Below are 24,189 nucleotides of genomic sequence, written 5' to 3'. Positions count from 1 at the left end.
GGGGCCAGACCCGGAAAGCCCCGCCAATGAGGAGGCTCGTGAAGGGAGGCCCCGCCTCTCACGTGACGTCGTGGGGCCTCCTCCGCGCTGCGCTGCGCTACGCTGCCTGCGTCTGGCCTTGCGGTGCGCGCCGGCGGTCAATTGCGCCTGTTGCTGCGGCGTCGTCCCCGATCTGTGCGCGGAGATGAAGGAGGCGGTGGCCGGCGGTCCTAGCGCCGGCCCAGTACCCGGCTTCCTGGCGAAGCTCTGGGCCCTGGTGGAGGACCCGAGCAGTGACGATGTGATCGGCTGGGGTCGGGTAAGAGCCCTCAGGGGCAGGGCGCATGCGCGGCGGTGCTACTAGCCTAGGCCGCGAGAGCCCCCGGGGGTGGGCCAGCAGGGGCGCAGGTGTACTGCGTGGTGCATTAGTAATGTGTGAGCACGTAGGTGCAGCGTCTGCGGGGGTTAGCGCTAGTGCACAAATAGTCCTTGCACAGTACACGTGCATAGACAGGTTATGCTCAGTGAGAGTGTGTGTGTTGCCTGCACACATAGTTGTCGATAGGAACGTGGCAGTATTTGTGTTGATTTTATGGAGCTATTTCCCTCCCTCTTCTACAGCTACATACACCATATACTGTGTGAGTGCCTTTGTGTTGCTCGTATTTGCACAGTGCCACTAAATGGGTTACTCAGCCAGAGGCAGAATTAACAACAATTAAATTAAAAACAACCCGCACCTCGTAATTAAGGTCTTGGAACATTACAATGGAAAAGATCTCATTTAACTTTCTCTGTATCTGCTGTTTACTCCTGATGACTAATTTTGAAAAGTGAATGTGCACTAATGGGTTTCACTTATTCTCAAAGTGTGAGCTGCAGACACAGCAGGGAATTTTTTGAAATCCAAACCCTTTAAAAAAACTATGCAATAATTGATTAGTTTGGGTTTTGTAAAACTGTCTAAAAAGTTAAATCTAATTTTGTGCCTCATCTACCTGACAGTAGGGAAGCTTGTGATTCTGTCAGGCTCTGGATAATGTATACAAATGTACATTCATGACACTGAGGTTAACACAAAAGGTATTTACTTTTAAATCCCTGCAGTGCTAGCACTTTATGGTGTTTGGCCATTGGGAGGATAAGGTGCATGGGTCAGGAGAAGCTGTATTATTTTATTCTATGCACAAACAGCAGGAGGATGGTGAAAGACCAACCTAGTTCCAACCACTCTAAACTTTTAAATAGAATAAACCTAAAACTAGTTCAGCTACCATAAAATGGCTGTTTTTATTGCTGGGTTCTGCTCCCTTGTACTTTCAGTATCTTTTTGAGATTACATGTGTATTTATACCTGATGACACAGTGGCCAAAGCAGTGGAGAGAGGAGGAAAGGCCTCCGAAAAAGGAAGTGAGAAGGCTTGGCTTTGGGGCAGGTGGGAGAGCCCTCTAGTGGCATGAATTCCAACATGCACAAGCAATGCTTATATTTTTCTGGGCGAGCAGAGACTTGCCTTTAAAGACTGTGCTATACTTATCACTGCTTATTCAAGAGGAATGCTTTCAAATGGTTTAGGCTCAAATTTTAATTGAAAAGTGTTTACAACACTCCATTGGCAACAGAAATGCAGTTGTGGATATCTTTTTGACTTTAAACTCTTCCCTGTGGTACTGGGAACTCAAAGGGACCCCATCAACTTAAAAATCTCTCTTCTATCTGAATTTGTTTTAAATAAGTCATTTCAGGTAATTACCAGACTAGAAGAGGTTTGCATGTAAACACTTTGGAAATCTTGTATTTGTTCTTTAATTGGTACCTTACTTTTCTTCTAGAATGGCCAGAGCTTTTGCATTCTGGATGAGCAGAGGTTTGCTAAAGAGCTACTTCCCAAATACTTCAAACACAACAATATCTGCAGCTTCATACGTCAGCTCAATATGTGTAAGTAACAGGTGTTCTTGTGTGTCAGTGCTGCTAAATTTGCTAGCACATAATCTGGAATTTCTTTAAACAAAGGAATAGAGTTGGCTGGGAGTTGAGTGCTCTGACTTTTTTATTCCTGAAGGGGTGGGGTCTAGTCTGGAGTGCAGCATGGGACTAGTGTAGAGGCCTGCAGTGGAACCAGGATCCTGTGGGTCCCGCAGGACCCGCTGTCATAATAGCAGGAGCGAGATTAAAAGTAGTCCCATACAGGGCTCTGTTCTAGTCCTGAGCTTGGTTCACAACAGAAGAGGAGTATGATGGTGGCGCTTATCCCTGTTTTGGCATGTGTGCATCACAGAACTGCTGCTCACTTTGGTGCTATAGTTGATCCCTGCTCAATCCAGAGCTGAAATAGCAGCGAATGTTGTTTGGGATGATGTGTACTGGCAGAGCTGTGCATGGGAAGCTTGCATTCTCTATTTGGCTCCTGCTAGTACTATTAGTATCTCACTTTCATGAGTACTAATCTTATAAATATTTAAAAGAAACAAGGGTCATATGTACACACGTGCATTCATCTTTGGAAAGACAAAATGTTCTAGTCCGTGCTGCCTGGTGAAGTTGAAACATGATTAGTCATATTTACAGATTAGGCTGGATTAAGCGCCACGTTCATAAATAACTTTTTAAACATTCTTCTCGTAAATCTGGTGCATTGTTGTTTTTATTACATCACAGATGTATGCCTTGTACAGTTTGCCAACCAAGGTTGAGTGAGGTTATACTCCAAAGACACAATACAATGTTATGCTACAGAACAAACAGGTTGTTGTCTGGTAGCTGGAATACTTCATGGGACAGGGGAGATGGAAATTTATATAGAAAAACAACCCTTAATGAAACTTCCAATATTTATTACTTACACAAAATCTTCAATCAGAATATGTTATGTGTGACCCAGTTATATACTTGATAGGAAAAAGAGCAGGGTGCCCTGGGGAAGCCCCAGGTTTATCAGAAGAGTGGGATGAAATTCATGCAGATTTAGGTCAACTGAAACATTTCCACAAATTCATGTTGAATTCATTATTCTTTTTCCAACAAATTTAAAAAATCATAATGTTTTGTTTCAACGCTTTCAAAACATTGTGATTTCTTTCAGTTCAGACAAAAATTTTTCATTTAGAATTTTGCTTCAAATTTATTAAAGGTTTTTTTAAAAAAAGAACCCCCCCCCCCCCCCAAAAAAAAAAAAAAAACCCTTCAAATATGTCATTTGGCTCAAGACCGAACTATTTTTGTTTGTGTTTGGTTGTGGGGGGGGGGAGGGTGAGGGGTGTTTGATTATTACCCCCCAGGTTTGGCCAATGAGCCAAAAAATCAGATATCAGGATGCAGAGCTGTGTGAATGATCCTTCTGTGGGGTATAATTCTTTAGGAACCATGTCAGTGAACGGGAGGAGCCAACTGCTCAGTGTTCCTTATCACTGCAAAGAAAAGCACTCCTTTACTTTGGAGATCCTCCCTTGTCACTAACCAGAGCAAACTTTCATTATTTCGGATCCTTTTTGGTTTAATGGTGGATTAAACAGTGGGTTTAGCATATAAACATGCAGAAGAAACAGATTGTCAGTGGTTTGACAGTGATACTGGGACTTATCCATAAGGAAATGTTGTGAAGTGACTAAGGGTGGGGAGGGAGCACCAACCAGCCCCACTCTGCCCTCAGCTCTGCTCTGGCCCCTCCCCTAGGCACGGCTCTGTTCCAGCTCAACCCCTGGCTGCCTGCCCGGTCACAGGTCCACCTCTGGTCACGATCTCTGTTCTGCCTCCGACCACAGCCTGGCCCGGTTCGCTTTCCTGACCCACCCCAGCCTTGCCCATGGTCCCTGGCCATGGCCACAGTGCCGACCACGGCATGGCTGTGGTTCCACTTCTGTCCCTGCTCCCAGCCCTGGCCCGGCCTTGGCGCCAGCCCCAGTCTTGGCCCTGACCATGGCCCCACTCCCAGCCCTGGCTCCCCGTGGGGAATGGACAGGGATAAGGGGGACACAGCATAAAAAGTTTGGGGACAACTGTGTTAATCTCTTGGCACTTGGTGTGTGGTGTTTTTAGGGTGAAGTAGATGACCTCTGAGTATCAAAAGATTAACAGTTGCCAGTTATCTTGGGGCAAGATTGGATTTAAACCTGCAAAAGCTCTCCTGGCTCACAAAGAAATGCAGTTGTATGAGGCCTGGTATTCCTGCTGGGCCCAGCCAGGCTCTGAGTGCAGTTTACAGACTTGTTGTTACCCAGAGAGCTGTATCCTGGTAACTAGAAGATGTTATTTACATTGGAAACTTTGGCTGAGAGTAGTCAGGACTCTCATTATCCTCTCAAGAATGTGCTCTGCATCCTCATCATAGTATTTATGGCACTGATGGAAATAGAACACAATGCCACCATGCTGTTTTTAGAGCAGACATGCTATTTAATGCTACTTTCCTGCTGAGTGATGTGGGGAGAGGGGCATGTGTGTGCATGCACAGACCAAGTCTTAGTCTTCCTTCCCCAGCATGTTGGCTGCTCTCCTCCCTTCCCTATATTATCTTCCTAATCTAGGGTAGTACATGGAATTTCAGTTTCTGATGTATTCATCAGAGGGGGAGGGTAAGAGCGAGAGATGGACAATGGGTAAAATCATGGCCCCATTGAAGTCAATGGTAAAACTCCCATATACTTCAGTTGGGCCAAATTTTTACCCAAGATGTCCTAAGAGGTCATGTCTCTCTCTAACGTCCATGGTTCCTTAGAAATCACTGTTCAACTCTTTCTCTCCTAGTCCTGCTTTTCAAACTACATCCACTTTCATTCCCTGGGAATGGAATCTGTTAGCCCATGTCAGTTACACTCAGTAGCACTGCAGGTGCATTCTCTAGTTGTGAAGTTCAGCATCCATCAAGTAGCTGAGCACTGGGAGAAGATTTGGTTTCATTTTCAGGTGCTGCTTTCAGTAACTTTACTCTTACGTGCTTCAGATATTTTAATCATATCTGGATTTGGTTTTCATTGTTTAACTGCATGGTTTGAACTTTGTTTTGGCTGCTGGGAGAAATGACTGCACTAATCTTTCCTCAACAGATGGATTCAGGAAAGTGATTGCCTTGGAGAATGGTATGATTACAGCAGAGAAGAACTCAGCCATCGAATTCCAGCACCCTTTCTTCAAACAAGGGAAAGAAAACTTACTGGAAAACATCAAACGCAAGGTATAGTGCACTGAGCATATTCATGTATTCATCCTTTTATCAAAGGCAGCTTATATGAAATAAGTTGTTGGATCTTAGTCCACTTCCCAGCCAACAAATTCTGCATGACCAAAAAAGCACCATCTCACTTGTGCACAGATTGGTTTTTCTGCTGCCCTGTTCAATACGTAAAGCTGCAGATTGGGTGGGCTATATAGGCTGAATTCCACATGCAGCCCCTTCAGGTTATCCTGGTGTGATGTAGAGGAAGCTTGCCCTGCCCTTGTTTTTGTTGTACTTCTCCTGAGGATAAATAAATAAACCTCAGTCTCCAAGGCCATCAATCTAATCCACTTTTCCCAGTACTGAACTCACACGCTAAATCTGTCTTGTAACAGCGGCTTTACAAAAACAGTATTTGATCATTAGAAGCCATAACCTCCATACCAAGCAGTTGGCGCCCAGAATATTATTGTGCGGAGTGCAGTGTGGACATTTGCCGGTGTGCAAGCATGCACTGAGTTTTGTGGAGGATCCTTTTAGCTATTGTGTTGCCTCAGTTAATAAAGAGTGGGATATAGATATGGGGGCTAGTCAGGAAGCTACAATTTTATTTTGCTTGATGTGCTACTTTGTGACTTTGATTGCAGGCAGGTCCACTGGACCAAATATAGCTGCTGTTCTGATGCTGCCATTCTCCCTCCCCCCATCTTACAATTATTAGTTTGTCTTGGCTCAAAACCTAGTTTTCTGAGAGTATGTTGGAATAGTTGGCTCACATTGTTGTCTTCTACATTACATTTGTTGGAGTGCTATAGCCTGGAGGCAAAAGATTTTAATTAATGCTGAGAAAACTCATCCTGAACCATGGAATAGGCTGGCAAGCACGGGCTTCATTGTGTGGCAAACGTGAATGGTTCTTACAGCGGATAAAATGGCCGTCAGCCTTTCCTGCTGTTTTATGAGTTGGAAGGGAGTCATAACTGCAGTGCTTGCTATATATTCTGTTTCAGGCTTCCAGCAGCAGTGCAGGCTGGAATGAAGAGTCAGTCTCTCCTAACAGAGGCTGTTGAGGGATCTTTACACTCTCAACTACAGGATCTCTGTGTCTGTGGTTAGTTTTATGGACCTTACTACTTAAATACAGACTTTGAAGGGAGTAAATCCCATTTCATCTAGATGGATACATAATAGTTTTTAGTGGCAGACTGACTGGCAGTAAAATTTACCTTCTTGCTGTCTGCATTCTCTGGGAGGCTTCCCTAGGAACTGATGCTGTGCAGATAATGAAGCAGGCAGCAGTGCATTTTGATCAGGATACCAAGTATACACCTTGATCTCTAGTGTATTATTAATTATTAGCATAGAATCATAGAGATGGAAAAGAATTAAGTCTCTACTCCATACCTGGTAATTCTGGATTATTTAGGTGCTACTCTACATGCAACTATCTAGAGCCAAGTAAATTTCTACTTTGCTTCTTTGTTGTTTTAATATGGGATTGTTTCTGACCATAACGCAGATAAATTTCTGTTCAGACCATTTATCTTGGAGAAGAATCTTTAAGATAGCCTGCTATACTAGTTATCTTGTAACTAGGGATCTCTGTATTCAACTGCTTGCTTCTCCAGTTGGGAATGTTGCGGTGGAGAGAACCTGTTTCACTTTCCGACGATTTCTGCTCCAGTCCATCTGAAGGAGCATCATTGATGGACTGTAGAGGGAGCCATGTTGTCCACAACTTGCCAGAGGTTAGATCTCTGTGCTAGTGGACTAGTGCAGGATGGAGAGGTGAGAGGGAAGGAGTGTGTGGGACTCTGCAGGGAGGGGGAAGGAAGAAATTATTTTTGATTAGGAGCAGCAAAGTAGGATGCATCTGACTGGACACCTAAACTTACTGTTTTGTAGGGACTTAACTATACCACAGTGATAAGCACCATATAAATGCCAGAGAGAGACAGACTAGCTGACTTACTAATAGGAATCACCAAGCACCATACAGAAAAGTGTGCCTCAGTATCTGTAATAGTGGCGCCTCCATCATTGTTATGCAAAATGCAGGATTTTTTCTAGCTTTCTGGTGACGGCAGGCTTGTGCTCCAGTGGTAGAGGCAAATCTTCATATCTGAAATACAGAGAATTGTTTAGGGGAGAAGGCTCTGAATCTGTGTTAAACTTTCAACATGATGCATAGTGTTAAATGCCCACCCTACCATGATAGCCGCCACACTCCTTTTGGCTCCCTGATTTTGTATGCATTTGGGCTAAAAAGGATCTAAAGATTGTGGAGCATTTTCTTTAGGGAACAAGCGTAAATGATCAGTAGTAGATTGAGTCTGCAGTGACGTGACCTCTCATGCTCCAAAGTATGAGTGTGTTTTCAATCTTACCTAATCCATTGAGGCAATCCAGTTCCTCTGAAGAATCAATAATCAAATTAAAATGTTCATTATAAAAATGAAATGCACAGAATATAGACCTTAATAAAGCACCTGCAACCCAATCCTATTTTAGGTATCTGCAATGAGAGCTGAGGATCTCAAAGTCTGCCCGGAAGATTTACACAAAGTGCTTTCTGAAGTCCAGGAAATGAGAGAGCAACAGAACAACTTGGATGTCAGACTGGCTAGTATGAGGAGGTAGACAGTGCCTATATTTCAGATGAATTTATGTTTTGGACACTGATTGTATCTAATTAATGGAGCCAAACTTTAGTTCCCTAGTTTGTTTCATTTTAAGCAAAAGCATATAATTTCATTATTGTCCTTTACTTTCCATTGAATAATCTGTGTTCCAGTTTTCTGTGTTTCATTCACCCACGTGACTCAGCAATTCCAGTTAACGCAGCATCCGGGACTTTGAATCTGTTAACACTCATGAGATTTCAGTTTGATTACCAGCATCAGAATCCATGCCAGTATTTGGATTGTTGTTGGTGATTACAGCAGGAAATGACTTAGCCTTCCTAAATACAAAACAGGGTCAGTTGTGGTTGTGTGAGAGGTCAGCTAGTTTTGTAAGTTGAATTTGCATGTCCTAGTCTCTCTGTTCCTGCAGATCCATTCCTATGGACACTGGGTTATCCCATTCTGACCTCTGACAAGCAAGTAGCACCAACCAAAGCTCAGTAAGTATTTTCATCCCCTGCTAGACGTTCTTTTGTGTTTCTCTGAAGTTGCCATTCAGGTTGCTCTGACGTGGTCCATGCTACACTGAGCTTCTCTCTCTGAGCATCACATGGTGATGACCAGTTAGAAGAAAGCTATTGGCATAAGTGCCTCAGGAGGCTTTGGATGGACACTTCAGACCAAGATGACTGGCTGAGCAGCAGAGGATGTGAAAATCCCCAGTACTGATTGGTTGGTCCAGCATGATGGAGGATGGAGCGAGTTTAACCCAGAGTCTGGATTGGTGGGGTCTGTTTCACTGATTCTCAGTTACCTAGGGAAGGAATGTAATCTTCAGTGCTTCAGGCTAGTATGAAGGTTTGAAAACTGTGGAACTAGCACATAAGTAATAAACACTCTGTTCATCCCTACCTCTTGATTTATTCTGCGTTGCAGGGAAAATAAAGCCCTGTGGAAAGAAGTGGCTGTTCTAAGGCAGAAGCACAGCCAACAACAGAAGCTGCTTTCTAAGGTACCACTGCAGCCTCTTCAGTGCTACTATCCTTACTCCTGCCTGTCCGTGACATTCCATGGCATTCTTTCATTATGTAGGATGACAAATGATGCAGTTATATGTGCAATGTTGTTGGTCCCAGGATATTGCTGAAACAAGGTGAGTGAGGTAATATCTTTTACGGGTCTGAAGAAGAGCTCTGTGTAAGCTCGAAAGCTTGCGTCTCACTCACCAACAGAAGTTGGTCCAATAAAAGATATTGCGTCACCCCCCTTGTATAACTTTTCAGGAGATAGGTCATGTTCATGCCACCCTAGAGAAAGCAATCACAGTTACTATACATCCAGCAGAAGTGGGTCGTAGAATTTTAAGACTAGCACTAAGGGTAAGTTTCAGGGAAAATGAATGAGCATATAGGAAAACTAGGAGGTTGAGTGAAGGTGGATTGTTTAGGTCATAAACCAGGGATTTGAAATACATGTGGTGCATAGCGGTGTACTGGGCCTGTTCCATACATGGCCTGGGAGAAGACTTTGCTGTTCATAGTAAAGACTAGGAAATGGTGAAGAATAGAGGCTTTGCCTACACCAGAAAAGGTTTGCTGGTATAGTTCTACCAATGCGCTCTATTAGCGGAGGTTCAGTTTATGCTGACAGAAGGAGTGCATCTACACTAAGGCTTTTGCTGGCATAGCTATGTCTTAGGGTTTGTCTACTCTTACCTCCGAGATTTGGCGGCAGTCGACTGGAGTTACGCAAGCTACGTAAAAAACTTGCGTAACTCCCGTCGACTTCTCTGCTTCTCTTCTGCGCGCCGTCTTCACTGCACTGCGCCACTTGAGAAGATGTTCTTAATCGATTTCTGGATCACTGACTGCTCAGTTGATCCAGAGAAATGGATCTGATGGTGGCGAGTCTCATTTTGGGGGCCCTCTTTCTTAGGTTTTTTCTTAATGTAAAGACAGTCACACCACTTGGTGGTATTTGTATCAAAAACACCTACTCTCACTCTACTTATAATTTTGTAGCCAAGTCTATACATTGATACAGAGTCCATTCTTGGTATCAGTCCATATGATCATGTTTTCTTTTGTTTCCTCAGATCCTTCAATTTATACTAAGTTTGATGAGAGGAAACTACATTGTGGGACTCAAAAGAAAAAGGTATCTACTGGGTATTTAACCATTTGGTGGCCAAAGCGCTCTTTGTAAGATCCCTAAAACACTGCCTTTTATTATTTTTTCTCTTCTTTCCCAGCTCGTTCTTTTTTTAACCAAATCATCAAACTTCTGAAATCAAGACATTTGAAAGATTTTATTTTTTAGGACTGTAACACCGCTGCTCTCTTGTGGCACATGTCTGTCTTTGTGCATGTGAGAAAGAAAGAGAGAGATTGGAAGTCTGTCTTCCTAACTACTTCTTCTGGATGTTGCATGTGCTTTTTTTTTTTTTTTTTTTAATGTTAAAATTGTATCTCTGCTAATTGAAATATGGCTTTCTGATTATCTGATTGTGGGGCTACTAAGAACTTGTCGTAAAAATTGCTGTCCAAGTTTTGCTGTGAAGACTTTTTTTTCAAAACAAATATGAGCAAATGTCATTCTCATTATTTATTTTTTTATTTGTATTGCAATAATGCCCAGTTGACCCAACCAGTACTGGAGCTCTGTTGTGCTGGGCAAACCATGTGAAGAAATTATCCCTGCCACCAAGACCTTTCTCTCACCTAATACAAAAAATATGTGTGACAAAAACAGGAGGAAGGATGAAAATAACAGTAATAAAAGAGTGCATTTTACACCAACTATTTGATGGTTTTAAATTGCTTATATATCAATCCTTTCCTAGGTGCTCTTAGAAACTGCTATTGCTATTCTACGTAAGCGAATGTGTGAAATCAGGCTTTACTATGACTTGTGCTCTTAACCTTGAACCATGCACTACAACTATATTTTTTTTTCCTCAGATCTATAACAGATGCCTCAGGTGCCTCACCTTCCAAATTCAGTCGGCAGTATGTTCGCATACCTGTGGAGCATGGTGATGCAGTAAGTTTTGAGGGAGCATTTCGGAAAATGGATGTGTTTGTCATTGTGTGGTCTGTTCAGCAATCTTGCAACCATAATATCCTAAACTTTAGGTGAAACATTTTAGATTCTGATGTGGAAAATGGTAGATTACTGATATGCTCCTGAAACAATGGAAATACACAAAGCTTGATGTAAAAAAACCCAAAAAACTGAATGTGGAACACAAATTGCAACAAGAATTAGAGACAGCCCTTCATATGCCAGATGTTTGATTTATTTATATTGTTTCCTGTGGTATGCAGGTGGCTATTTCCGAACATGATCCAAACCGTGTTGATGATACAGGTATCATCATTCAAGATATCACCAACACTATCGATGATCCCACAGATGGGCTGCTCACTCTAGAACACACAAGTGGAAGTGATGGGTATGAAAGAGAATGTAAAAGTACTTGCACATGAGACATATTTAATACTTGTCATGATAACATAAGTGGCAGGCACTACTTGATTCTAAAAATCTAATAGCCTATACAAATCTTTAAATATATTCAGTGAATTACAGGCTGGGTTTTTTTAAAGCTATTAGAAAACATGCAAGTCACTAAGTCAGCAAAGTACTTAAGGGGTTCTTTCCTTTACTTTGATTCAAATGGGACCATTTACATGTTTAAAAACTTTGGGTTGAATTCTGTGGGGCTATTTACCTGCTTAAAATTAAGTACCTGCTCAAGTATTTACATGCTGAGGTCCTGCTGCAGGCAAGTTTTGCAATAATATTCAAAGCAATAGAGATAGAGTTGTTACCCTGGTATGGGAAGTTACCTTGATTCTAATCTACAGAACATAACAGTTAAGTGGGATGGGGAGAAAACCTCCAACATACAACCTCAGACTCTTGTAGAATGTCTGGGAGGAACAATATGAAACAGCCCAAAGTGGGCCAAGATGATCTGAAGATGAGATAATATTGCCTGAATTGTTCAGTGTAGTCACCTAACAAATGTTTGGAAAAGTTGGCAAATCTTAGTCTTTAGAAATAAAGCCAAAAGTGAAAAGGTCAGTCAGTGTTTCTTGTCTGTCTCAGCCCAGGGAAAAGAGATCTTTGTTCCCCCAAAAAATCACCTGTCCCTGCATATTGAATGAGGAGCCATGTAAAGCATGGAATCTTTGGAACAGATGGTTTCTCTTTTTCTCAAAATCTAAATGTCTTAGAAGGTCCTAAGCCACCCAGTTGTCAGCAGTCAATACCAAATGCAGCCCCACTTCAAAGCTTTGTAGTTTGAGTTTAGCATGATGATGTTCTCCTATTTTTACAGGGGAGGATTTTTTTCATGCTCTCATGTCTTCAGACACTACTCCAGTTCTTCAAAATAGAATGTTCAGTTTTAGTTTATTATCTAAGCTGTCATAAGTGATTCTCCATCTCTCCTTTTGTAAAGGTATTTTCCACTAATTTTAAAAGGGACTGGAATGATGTATTGAGCACTCAAAGGACTCCAGCATTCAAAGCACTCAAAGATTTAATCTGTCAGACTTAAATAAAAGACATTGAGAACTGAGATATTAAAGCTTGTGATGGGAAATCTGACAGCCTCTGTGCTGTTGAGGAGGATGAAAATCTCTGGGAAGGAGAAGTTGGAGTGGAGAAAAATGATCCCATAGTTGAGATGTCATGGTATCCACTCACACTTAGAATACTTCTTTGAGTGAGGGAACCCCAGTTATTGTGAAGAGACAGGTAATAATAGTGGGTGATTTCAATTAGTAGAAATATTGGTAGTTGGGTTGTGATGACCAAGCAAACTGCGTGGTGGAATGTCTGTCAAGTTTTAAGGTTGCAGACCTCTTGAAACATCTAGATTGACTTATGTGCAGTGCTGGGGAGGAGCCGGTTGCCTTGGTGCATGTAGGTACCAATGACTTAGGGAAAGGTAGGAGAGAGGTCCTGGAGGCTAGATTTAGGCAGCTAGGTAATAGATTAAAATCCAGGACTTCCATGATAGCATTCTCTGAAATGCTTCCAGTTCCACACGCAGGGTCAGTTAGACAGGCAGAACTGCAGGGTCTTAATGAGAATGAGGTGCTGATGTTGGGAGGAGGGATTTAAGTTTATTAGGAATGGGGGAACTTTTTGAGAAAGGAGGCGCCTATACAGGGTGGATGGGCTCTATCTAAATCAAAACCAGATTGCTGGCATGTAAAATTAAAAATGTTGTAGAGAAGTTTTTAAAACAAAAGGCTGGGGGAAACCCAACAGGTGCAGATGAGCGCATGGTTCAGACAGACTTCCCTTAGGGGAAGATTTGTTAAAATGGATACTCTATCCTAGTAAGGAGAAGAGGAGAGGATAGTAGTTAATGTAAAAGTAGGAACTGAAGAGAAAATGTCAAAGGACAGAGTCCATTCCATTACATCAAATGAAGCAGACAAGTACATGTGGACAAATTTTATAAGTGCTTGTATATAAATGCTAGAAATCTAAATACTAAGATGGATGAACTTGAGTGCCTGGTATTAAATTAAGATATTGTTACATAGGCATCACAGAAACCTGATGAAATGACGATCATCAAAAGGACACCATAATACGAGGGTATAAAACATATAGGAATAACAGAGTAGGTCATGCTGGTGGGGTAGTTGCAGTATATGTGAAAGAAAGGATAGAGTCAAATATAATTGTGAATGATTCAAACTGTACCATGGAATCTATGGATAGAAATTCCATGCCTGAATAATTAGAGGGTAGCAGTAGGAATATACTACCAACCGCCTGTCCAGGATGGTGACTGTTGTGAAATGCTCAGGGAGATTAGCAAGACTGCAAAGGCAGAAACCATAGTCAAAATCCCCTATTATTATCCCCATGTTGACTGGGAACTTGTCACCTCAGGATGGGATGCAAAGATAAACATTTTGAGACACCATTAATGACTGCTTCTTGGAGTAGCTAGTCCTAGAACCAGCTAGGGGAAAGGCAATTCTTGATTTAGTTCCAAGTGGAGAACACGATTTGGTCTGAGAGATGACTATAGCTGAACCACTCAGTAATAGTGACCATAATGTAATTTAATTAAACAAAGGGGAAAATACAAAAGAAACCCACCACAGTAGCATTTAACTTCGCAAAGGGGAACTTCAAAAACTGGCAAGGCTAATTAAATGGAAATTAAAGGGAACAGCCATGAGTGAAATGTCTGCTAGTTGCATAGAAACTTTTAAAAAACCCTATAATAGAGGCTCAAACTAAACGCATTCCCCAAATTTAAAAAACAAACAAAAGACCACCCAAAAAAATGCCACCATGGCTAAACAACAAAGTGTAAAAGGTAGTTGGAGGCAAAAAAATCCTTTGAAAATTGCAAGTCAAATCCTACTGAGAAAAATAGAATGGATCATAAGCTCTGGGAAGACCAGCATAAAAATAAAATTAGGCAGGCCAAAAAAGAATTTGAAGAGCAACTATCAAAAGACACACAAACTAACAGCAAAATATTGTTTACATACTTCAGAAGCAGGAAGCCTGGTAAACAGTCAGTGGGGCCCCTGGATGATTGAGGTGCTAAAGGAGCACTCAAGGAAGACAAAGCTGTTGTAGACAAGATGAATGAATTCTTTGCACTAGTCTTCATTGCAGGGGACATGAGGGAGATTCTCACACCTGAGCCCTTCTTTTTTAGGTGACAAATCTGAGGAACTGTCCCAGATTGAGATGTCAATAGAGGAGTTTTTGGAACAAATTGATAATTTAAACAGTAGTAAGTCAGTAGAGCCAGATGGTGTATATACCAAGGAATTCTGAAGAACTCACATATGAAATTGCAGAACTACTAATTGTGGTACCTAACCTATCGCTTAAATCAGTCACTGGGGCGGATGACGGGAGGATAGCTAATGTAATGCTGATTTTTTGTTTTGTTTTGTTTTGTTTTTTGTTAAGGCGATCCTGGCAATTACAGGCCAGTAACCCTAACTTCAGTACCAGGCAAATTGGTTGAAACTATAATAAAGAACAGACTTATCATAGATGAACACAATACACTGGGGAAGAATCAACGTGGCTTTTGTAAAGCAAAATCATGCCTCACCAATTGATTAGAATTCTTTGAGGTTATTGACCAGCGTGTGAACAAAGGTGATCCAGTGGATATAGTGTATGTGGACTTTCTGAATGCCTTTGACAAGGTCCCACACCAAAGGCTCTTAAGGAAACTAGGCAGTCATAGGATAAAAGAAAAGGTCTTCTTATGGATCAGTAATAAGTTAAAAGATAGGAGACAAAGGGTAGGAATAAATGGTCAGTTTTCAGAGTGGAGACAGATAATTAGTTGGGTCCCCCAATGATGTGTACTAGGACCATTACTGTCCTAGTATTCATTAAAGATTTGTGAAAAGGGGTAGACCATAAAAGGGCAAAGTCTGCAGATGATACAAAATTGTTCAAGATGGGGTCTAAATTAGCTGTTACCTCTCAAGAAAGTGATCTTGGAATCATCATGGGTAGTTCTAACATCTCACTGTGCAGAGACAGTCTAAAAAGCTAATGATGTTAGGAACCATTAGGAAAGGGATAGATAATAAGATAGAAAATACCATAATGCCACTATATAAATCTATGGTGCACCCACACCTTGAATGCTGTGTGCAGTTCTGGTCGCCCCATTTCAAGAAGTATTAGAATTGGAAAAAGTACAAAGGACAACAAAAATGATTGGGAGTATGGAACAGCTTTTGTACATAAAGAGATTAAAAAGACTGGGTCTGTTTATCTTAGAAAAGAGATGAGTAAAAGGGAATAAGATAGAGGTCTATAAAATCTTGATTGGCATGGAGAAAGTGAATAAGGAAGAGTTATTTACCTCATCACAAAACACAAGAACCAGGGGGTCATCAAATGAAATGAATATGCAGTAGGTTTAAAACAAATGTGAGGAAGTATTTCTTCACACAACACACAGCCAACCTGTGGAACTTGTTGCCATGGGATGTTGTAAAAGCCAAAAATTTAACTGGGTTCAAAAAGAATTAGCTATGTTAATGGATGATAGGTCCATCAATGTCTATTAGCCTAGATGGTCAGTGATGCAACCCTTTGCTCCGGGTGTCCCTAAAGGTCTGACTGCCAGAAACTAGACAACGGGATCAGTCACTCACTTATTGCCCTGTTCTTTTCATTCCCTTTGAAGACAGGATACTGGGCTATATGGACCATTGGTCTGACTAATTATGGCTGTTCTTATGATATGTTGTAGTAGCTGAGCTCTCCTGAGTCTTGTTTCCTTGTATCATGTATTTCTCAGAGAGACCCGCACTGCTCAAGAACAGGATCTGCCTGTCCACGAAGCATCACAGCCCATAAAGTTAAGCCGTACAGAACCAGACGGCCCAGTTCAGGTTGCTGATGATTCCCTTAAGTCCAATGCAGTAGGAAACGATGCTATAGAGCTACATTCTGCACAAGTTAATGCTCCAGAAGACCCTGCATTGGTGATTGACTCCATCTTGAATGAGAACAACTCCACAACTCAGAGTGATGTTTTATTGGAGAGGTACAGAGTATCATTCTACTAATATGATTGGTATAGGCAACTAGCCTATATGCTAGGATTCTTGTGACATACATTGTGCTAATTTTGTAGAATGCTTCTAATTACAGAAGTGTGTACATAATGGAACATAACAGATACCTTTGAACAACCTAGAGCTCCCTCTACTCCCTCCATTAATCATAATTCTCCACTCCGCATTCCGAAGCTTTGACAAAGAGATGAGTCTTGCACCATGTGCTGAAGGTCTGCACACTATCTGTACTAGGGCAGGGGGAACGAATTCTAGAGCTGAGGGTCATTCACAGAGAATGCATGCGCTCCAGATATGAAAAATCTTGGGATTGTCCCCACAAATGGCCTTGTCATGTCAGTCCACGGAAAGAGGCAGACTTTCTGCTAGCCAGGAGTGATACTGTATATGGTAGGACTTTAAAAATCAGAGTCAGCAACTTGAATTGCACCAAGAAGAAATTAGAAAGTCAGTGGGGTTGTTGAAGATTTGGTGTAATAATTCCATGCAGTTGGTGCTATCAGGCAGGGAGCTGCAGTTTTTAAGGTGACCCCCTGTGAGCATGTTGCAGTTATTCAGTCTATAAGTCGCAAAAGTATGCGCAGCATTAGTCAAGACCAGATCAAAGAGACGTAGTCCTGAATACATTAAAGTGAAAGCAGGTATCTTCATCTACCAATGCTACCAGTAATTGGTGATATGCAAGTACACTCCAACTGGAAACCCCTTGAGCAAAGTAGTTGCAGTAGGAACCATGCATTTCTAATCTCCCCCTGCAACCCACGATCATCTGCTGCATCTTGTCCAGAGTTTGTTTTAACCAGTTTGTTTCTCAGCCCGGCACTAGAAAGCAAAAAATGCCAGATCCTCTGGATTTGAAGGGAATATTAGACACAGATCTATGTGTCTCTTGTATCCTGCTGGCATCCCACCCCAAATCAATTTCACCATCTCTTCCGCTTGCCCCTCATACACATTGAACAGGACTGAATGGAATCCTGCATGAAAGGGCTCCCTGGGAAAAGGAGTAACTGTCCAAAACACTCTGAGACCATCCTTTAACATGGAACCAAAACGTGAGCCAACAGGCAAAAAAAGCATGTGACCACTCTGGGGAGAATATTGGAGTAGTCTGGATTCGTAGACTGCAGTATTGAGTCTCTTTTTAAATTAAAAACAAAAAGTTTTTCATGAATGCAATAGTTTGTAACATATCCACACTGATTTTTCAGTCTTCAAATTGATCAGTGATTTGGGTTATTGCTTCACAACTTATTGAAGGTTTCATAGGAAAAAAAATAGGTGGAGCCTCTAAAGTCATTTTTTTCTGCTGTCTTGCAGAAAGCTGTGGGACATGTGTGGCTAATGGAAAGCAGGCAGCATCTGTTCTCCATCTACGCCAGCATTCTCAAAATAAGCCCTAGATGAAGATGATGCTTTGTACTACTTGGAGGGAGCCAGAGGGAATAGGTCTCATTTCCTGAAACTGAGCATTGTATATTCTGGGTAGAAACTCTTAACTTAATTGGATCTGCCAATATAACAACAAAGGGAATACCTACTCTAAAAATGACTGTTAGTATAGAGGAAGGGAGCAATAAACATGTAGATGGACTTCTCCCCCACTACCCTCCAAAATATCCTTTGCCTCTGGCACGGGTTTGATGCTGTGAGCAGTGAATTTATATGCTGCTAGGAAAAGGAGTTAGACTGACCAGCTCCACGAACAGGTGCTTGCTTATCCTACAAAACAGGTATCTCAGTAACAATGACCATCAGGGTTTACACATCCAAGTTCTGGAGCAGGAGGGGAATTAATTCTCAATGGGCCATTCAGCCTTGGTTTCTCTTCTAAGATTGCTAATAAGGGGACCAAGTAGTACCACTTTTATCGGTTCTCTTTTATCTAATGTGGACTCCTATCCAATAGAAGCTGGACTGAGACCAACTCATTCCACATGGAAAACCACTAGTGGCAGTTGGTCACTATTGATCAGGGCTAGGTTTGGATCTGTGACCTAGAGGTGACGGTCTCTCTCTGCCATCCAGTCCTCTAGCAGCACATGCTTTTAGAAGTAACTCTTACTGTAGGTTGAATGCTCCTTTATCCTGTCGATCAGACAGATAGCCATATTGACAAGATTGGTTACTGAAAAAATGCCCCCCTCTTCCCCATAAACCTTTTTCATAGTGACCTGGTGCTATGATGCCCTTCATGTATGAATACCTGCAATAATTCACACTTGTTGGTGTGATGGGTGCAAATGCCGATACCCACTGGTACGTCGCCTCACTGAGAGCTCAAGACCTGGAGTATTGCACAGCTGTTGTATAACTGTCTTGTTTAGCTGTATATATCTTTCCACTATGGAAAGTAGCTCAAAAGAGAGTGAGGGATTGCAGTCTGTCTGCTACATTGCTCGAATGCTGTTCAGCATTCTCTTCACGTTTCCTTTTCATTTGAGGCCAAGCCCTTTGTGTTCCAGCCACCCTAGGAAGCAGGTACAGTTTGGCAAGAATCCGGCTGCTCATGTTACAAGATAAGCAAGCGGTGTCCGTACATAGCCGCTTTCCTGAAAACAGTTAGCAGTGCTGAATGCAGCATGGGAAGAACAAGGCAAGAGCTGCTCACCCTGAACCTGAGCTAAAATAGAGAAACTTCATATATTTCAGACCACAGCAGGATCCGGAGAGTATTTGGAAGAAATTTAAAATGAGGGGAAAATATATGCAGAAAGGGAGGAATCAAGATGGATTTGCTGCTTCTTTTTGATATAATAGTCGTCTTCCTCATGCCAATACCTGTCTGAGCAGGAATAGTGCTGTATGTGCCATCACTGCAGTGTAATGGGGTCTGTAGCATGGGAATGAGACTTACCTTGTACTTGCAGTGGCCCACTCTGGATCCTGGCCACTCCCTGCTCTCTTCCAGCTGTAATGATCACTTGGCCACTTGATTATCTCAGTAGCTCTTCCCAGCCTGCAATACAATCCACATGTCTGGTTTTCTGATGCATCTCGCTTTACATTGTCATTTTATTTTTTTTAGGGAAGAGATTCAGGATTTTCTGAACTGTATTGATGCCAGCCTTGAGGAGCTCCAGGCGATGCTGTCTGGGAAGAAATTTAACTTTGGCTCTGAACCCTTTAGTGATGTGAGCGGCTCTTTATTTGCACACTTTGATTTCTCAGATGTGCCAGTTGGAACACTTACATTTTTTTCTTCTCATGTCGGCTTTTATTTCATAGGAGGGTGGAGAGGAGAAGATCCTCAAATGTAGATGTTAGTGAATAAAATAGTACAAAGTTATAAATAGTCATTGTAGGGACTCCTATCAAACCATCTTATGGTTTGTTAGCCTCGGTACACTTCTCTGTGTTACTTGGAACAAGAAATATAAAACACCCTGCCTGGCAGCATCACAGACTGATGATAATGCACGTTTCCCTTCGTTTCCATGCCTTAGTTGCATGTGTACTCACTAAAATATATGTTTGTTTTTGCTGCCTGAACATTTGAGGTATTCAAGGTGATGCAGTGTTGAAATATTTTTTTTTTTTGGTTGCTGTTCACTGCCTTTATAGGCACTTTGTGAAGGGTTTGTGACTAAGGTCAGATGTGTGATGTTAAACTGTGATGGGACTTTCCATTGCATTGTTATGATCTGTTTCTTGTACCTTTTGACTGGAAAATCCTAAGGGACTACAATGAACGCAAGATTCAAGAAACTAATGGTCTGATTTTCAGTACGGCTGAGTGCTTGTTACTTCCATTTTAATCAGTGAGAATTACGGATGCTCAGCTCCTCTGAAAAAAAGACTACAAGTATTTTGGGCCTTTTGGCTGAGTTTAATAGCAGCATCAGTTTATAAGGCTGTCTTCTAGCAACAGTGCAGTTCTGGACCATAGGAGACTGGAATTCTTTCCAGTTCTTACTATCGTGCTCTGACACTGGAGAAGATGCTTTTCCTATGCACCTCTGTTTCTGTTCCTGTAAAATATGGAGAATACTAATCTATCTCACAGGCCTTTTCTGGAGCTTTATGCTTGTGAAGTTCTCTTAGATTCTCTGATGAAAGACCGTACACATTGTTGAATGTAACACATCCTCTATTAAGGTGGTGTCCTTCCATAGCAGAAGGGTGGGAGGGATGTCACAATCTGCCTGGCCTTGCTTTTCCTCTTTCCACTGTGGACCTACATATGCTATGTGTGTCACTATGATTTTCCATAAATATATTGCATGTCCTCTCTCTTTACCTTTAGACTTTCAATCCTGAGCTCCCAGCCCTGGACGTGAACTTGACAAATGCCTCGTCCAATATGGAAAATGTAAGTGGTGGGGATTTTTTCTGGTGAGAAGGATTGACAAGGTATTGAAGAAGATTAAGGTCAAAACAAAATTCAGCAACCAGTTGTCCATGTGGCAAGTGAAATTGATTGGAGATACAACATGAAAACTGTCATTCTAGTTAGTTTCACCATCCACAATGAGTGAAGAGCAGAAATGGGGAAAAGTTTGAACTTCAGATTTGTTTGAATTATCGCAGGTGATACTATGTTCAACAATTAAGAGAAAGTTGTCTTGAGTGTCCTCTTAAATTTTGTAATACTCCTACCTAATTTTAAAAATGTTGAGCTTCATCATTTTGCTTTCGGTAACGTATTCTATGATTTATAAATAAAGCTGAAGGATAATGGGGAAGGGGAAACCTAGTCACAGATACTGTCAATTCATATATTCATGAGTTATTCACTCAGCTCTATAAACAGGACATAATGAAGGCAAATATTCATCAAAGAATTGACACCAGTTCTTCATAGTGACATAAAAATTTCAATAAAATACATTTATCCCAAACCCACCTCCATAATAGCTTCCTAAAGTGAGATGAGACCTCAGAATTCAGTGCTTATAACTATTCTTTAATCCAGTTCTTAAATTCTTCTCTTGAAACAGAAACCTTGTGCAAATATGGCTTCTGATTTTACAAATCCTAAAACAATACGCATTATTTAAATAAGCTTCTCTGTCAGCTTGGTTTGGGTCACATTAATCAGAGTAAAATGCTGGCAGCTTTCATCAGGTGTGATTTAATTTGCAGGCATTACTTAAAACAGCTTTTCATGGTCTGCCCTGCAGGAATAAAAGAGCTAGAAGAGCTTCTGGTTTTAGGGTGAGATCAATATTTACTAGGGAACATCTGCCAAAAACGAACTGCAGCAAATCTGTATAGGGAATGTTAGTTATCTGAATTACAAGAAGCATCTCTGAAAGCTTCTGTTTGCTGTACTGCCAGCTTTCATCCTCATGAGTAGCAAAAGTCCTTGAGATCAGGGCTGTGCACATCAGTAATAGAATAGAGAGAATGAGTGCCATTTTGGCCTTTTTTGTGCAGACTTTGGTTAATGACTTGCCCCCCACCCCTAGTCTTAACTTATCAACAGAAAGCTGGAAGTCCCAGTAATATTTCTGACTCTAAAAATTCGCTATTGCTAAATGTACTGCCTTTTATTTTGTGTTTGCTTCCCCTCTAGATTGAAGACTTGACAGACAGTGTTGAGCAAGGAACAAGTGAGCAGGAAACAATAGGAAACAAAGGTGGGCAGCAGAGAAAACTGGGAATTGTCCCAGAGTCTTTAGACCACCCTAAAAATACATCACTGTGGTTTTGAGTTTAGCTTTCCCAGCCTGTGTTATAACCTCACTTCCATAGTTGAGAGCCCAGTCCAATTCCTGTTTAAGATCTTGCCTGGGAGCTGAGTCAAGCCCGTAAGGATTTAATATAGCACCATAGTCTTAGCTGGTGGATTTAATATTTCCTTTTTTCCTTGTGTCCCTTGACCATGTGTTAATGTCACCAAGGAGGCTTTACATTTTTAATAATTCTATTTGGGATGGTAGGAGAAAGTGCAATTCAGAGAGTTTCAAAGTGGGGTCCTCAGCTGCACCCTCTTTACTGTGGCCCACGTAGGATGCAGCTCCCAGAAAGTAATGCTCGGTCTCCTTTATTTATGGAGTCTGGTAAGTATACATACAGCTACATGTAAAGTATGTGTCCCAGCTCTGGTGAGTTTGCACTCTACTTCGGGCATGAATATTAAATGCAGGGGAACTTGAAACACAAGATGGTTGAGGCAATGGCAAGGGAAAGCTTAATGAAAGGAGTATTGAGAGGTGAGAGGTTGCTTCTAGTAGACGATGCAGCATGGCAGACTTGAAAGTGGCCGAAGGGTGAGATTGGAGCAGTTGTAAAGACAAGGCAGAGTGTATGGATCTAGAAGCAAGAGTAGGAGGAAGTACAGAAAAGGAGATACTATGTGATAAGGAAAGGCTGGACCTTAAATCTGAAGTGTCAAGACAGAAAACCACTGAAGTGATTTGAAGGAACGGAATTGATATGTTTGGAGTGACAAGAGGGGAACTTTTAATAGCAGCAGAGGGAGGAGAGGTGAGTTGCTGAGAGATCGGCCCAGGCCATTTGCATAGCATTACAGTGGTCGGGGTAGGCCATTTTGGACAAATGTGGATGATATGTGATGTCACTTGTAGCCTCCATAAATAGTATCTCCAACCTACAGAGGAAGACAGCTGAGTCTGCTCCATTTCTCACAAGCTTTAAGTGCAGCCTCCAGGATCCTCTTGTTTCTAGCCCACAGTTGGCCAAAGTTTTATTTGCCGCTGATGTCTGAGGTGAAGGAACTTTTAAAGCAATCCCCCTCCCCGCCCCATTTTCCCTTTTTGAATAAGACTTCCTTGCTCTCCCACATTTGTCATGAATCTGAATTTAGAATGTTTGTTTCCTTACAGACATGCAGCTGATACAATACAGGGGCAACCCTCTGCTTTCGTTATTTGAAGAACTGCCTTCTGCTGAAGGTGCAGGGAAGACAGAGGATCCTAAAGATCTTCTCCTGTCCTCACTGGAGGAGAAAACCACTCTCTCTCTTCCCTCAAGTAGTGAAGCAGCTCCATCACTGGCAGCTCCAGCAAACCAGGCTGAACTCCTTGATACATTGGAACTGTATGATCAGCCTCTGCTTTCAGAAGATGGAAATGGAGAGTATAAACTATTTCCCCTCCTGCTTCTCAGTCCTGTTGCTAACTTCATAGAAGAGGCCTCAGAGATAGAAACTACTTGAAAAATTGCACAAAATCTTTGTAAGGTCAGCTTCCTGGTGTAAATAAAGAGATGGTACAAGGCTCAGCGAGACGTTTTTCTCTGCCTTCCGTCATCTTCCCTCCGCCAGGCCTAATATGCAAAGATAATGGAAGATCTCTTACAAATACAAGAGCAGTTCATGAGAGAAGCTGTAAGCAAGGTCAAAACAAGAACTGCGCAGCACTGAAGGCACTCGAGAGAAGAACAAATGCCACAAATATATTGCACTGTAATACGTAATTTTTTTTATATTATTGCAAAAGGAAATCTGTATGGTATTGTAAAGTTGGGCTGTATTTTTTTAGCTGTCCACTCACATCCTACTGAATATTGCAACATGGGACTGACTTGTTCTGAGTCTCTTTTATTAAGTGGCTTATCTCCTGTTAGAACTAGATTTTTAACATATGAAAAGATAGAATATATTTTGTTTGTCTGTTGCTAGGATTATTTGCATCTGCCTATGTCACTTTTTTCTAATCTGAGATTTGCCGCACATATTAATATAGGCAAAATTATTTTCCTATGAAAACAGTATTTTTAACATAGAATATTACTTTAACATCCCAACAACTGTCCCTTGACAGAACTCTTATGTGTTCCGTTAGTTAACTGATTTCTTGTGTGCACTGCATGGCCACTCCTCTGGTATAACTTGCACATAGCATACACATGCAG

General features: G+C 41.6%; 2 protein-coding genes across 4 annotated transcripts in view; one reads left to right on the top strand and one right to left on the bottom strand.

Moving 5' to 3' along the window:
- The window catches only part of HEPH (hephaestin), a 29,211-nt gene extending 28,936 nt beyond the window's left edge, over window positions 1-275 (bottom strand). Inside the window, exon 1 of the mRNA XM_067548307.1 lies at window positions 63-275. The gene's annotated coding sequence lies outside the window, so the exon portion shown is untranslated. The remainder of the gene's footprint in view (window positions 1-62) is intronic.
- On the top strand, window positions 103-23,858 carry LOC137153195 (heat shock factor protein 3-like). Of its 3 annotated transcripts, none has more exons than XM_067548311.1 (13): window positions 103-298; window positions 1,813-1,921; window positions 5,026-5,153; window positions 7,647-7,771; window positions 8,696-8,771; window positions 9,855-9,916; window positions 10,720-10,801; window positions 11,086-11,213; window positions 16,089-16,337; window positions 19,397-19,502; window positions 20,615-20,680; window positions 21,887-21,950; window positions 23,160-23,858. In XM_067548311.1, exons 1-13 carry the CDS (start codon window positions 185-187, stop codon window positions 23,489-23,491), a joined length of 1,641 nt encoding a protein of 546 aa, XP_067404412.1. In that variant the 5' UTR covers window positions 103-184; the 3' UTR covers window positions 23,492-23,858. The 3 variants fall into 3 exon arrangements, with proteins under 3 accessions (XP_067404412.1, XP_067404414.1, XP_067404413.1); XM_067548313.1 differs by lacking the exon at window positions 103-298 and adding an exon at window positions 523-620; XM_067548312.1 differs by lacking the exon at window positions 103-298 and adding an exon at window positions 1,707-1,725.
- Window positions 23,859-24,189: the final 331 nt, after the last annotated feature.

The sequence above is a fragment of the Emydura macquarii genome, unplaced genomic scaffold, assembly GCF_026122565.2.
Source record: "Emydura macquarii macquarii isolate MOO-44397 ecotype Brisbane River unplaced genomic scaffold, CSIRO-AGI_Emac_v2 contig_1253, whole genome shotgun sequence".
NCBI classification, from domain to species: domain Eukaryota; kingdom Metazoa; phylum Chordata; order Testudines; family Chelidae; genus Emydura; species Emydura macquarii.
The sequence above is the reverse complement of the archived record's forward strand: the minus strand, read 5'-3'. Positions and strand labels throughout refer to the sequence as shown.

Bases quoted from the DNA above. Each gene is read 5' to 3' on its own strand.
- LOC137153195 (XM_067548311.1), top strand. From the start codon at position 185: ATGAAGGAGGCGGTGGCCGGCGGTCCTAGCGCCGGCCCAGTACCCGGC. The intron at 7,772-8,695 runs GTAGACAGTGCC...TCTGCGTTGCAG, and splicing joins AGACTGGCTAGTATGAGGAG to GGAAAATAAAGCCCTGTGGA. The intron at 20,681-21,886 runs GTAAGTGGTGGG...CTTCCCCTCTAG, and splicing joins CCTCGTCCAATATGGAAAAT to ATTGAAGACTTGACAGACAG.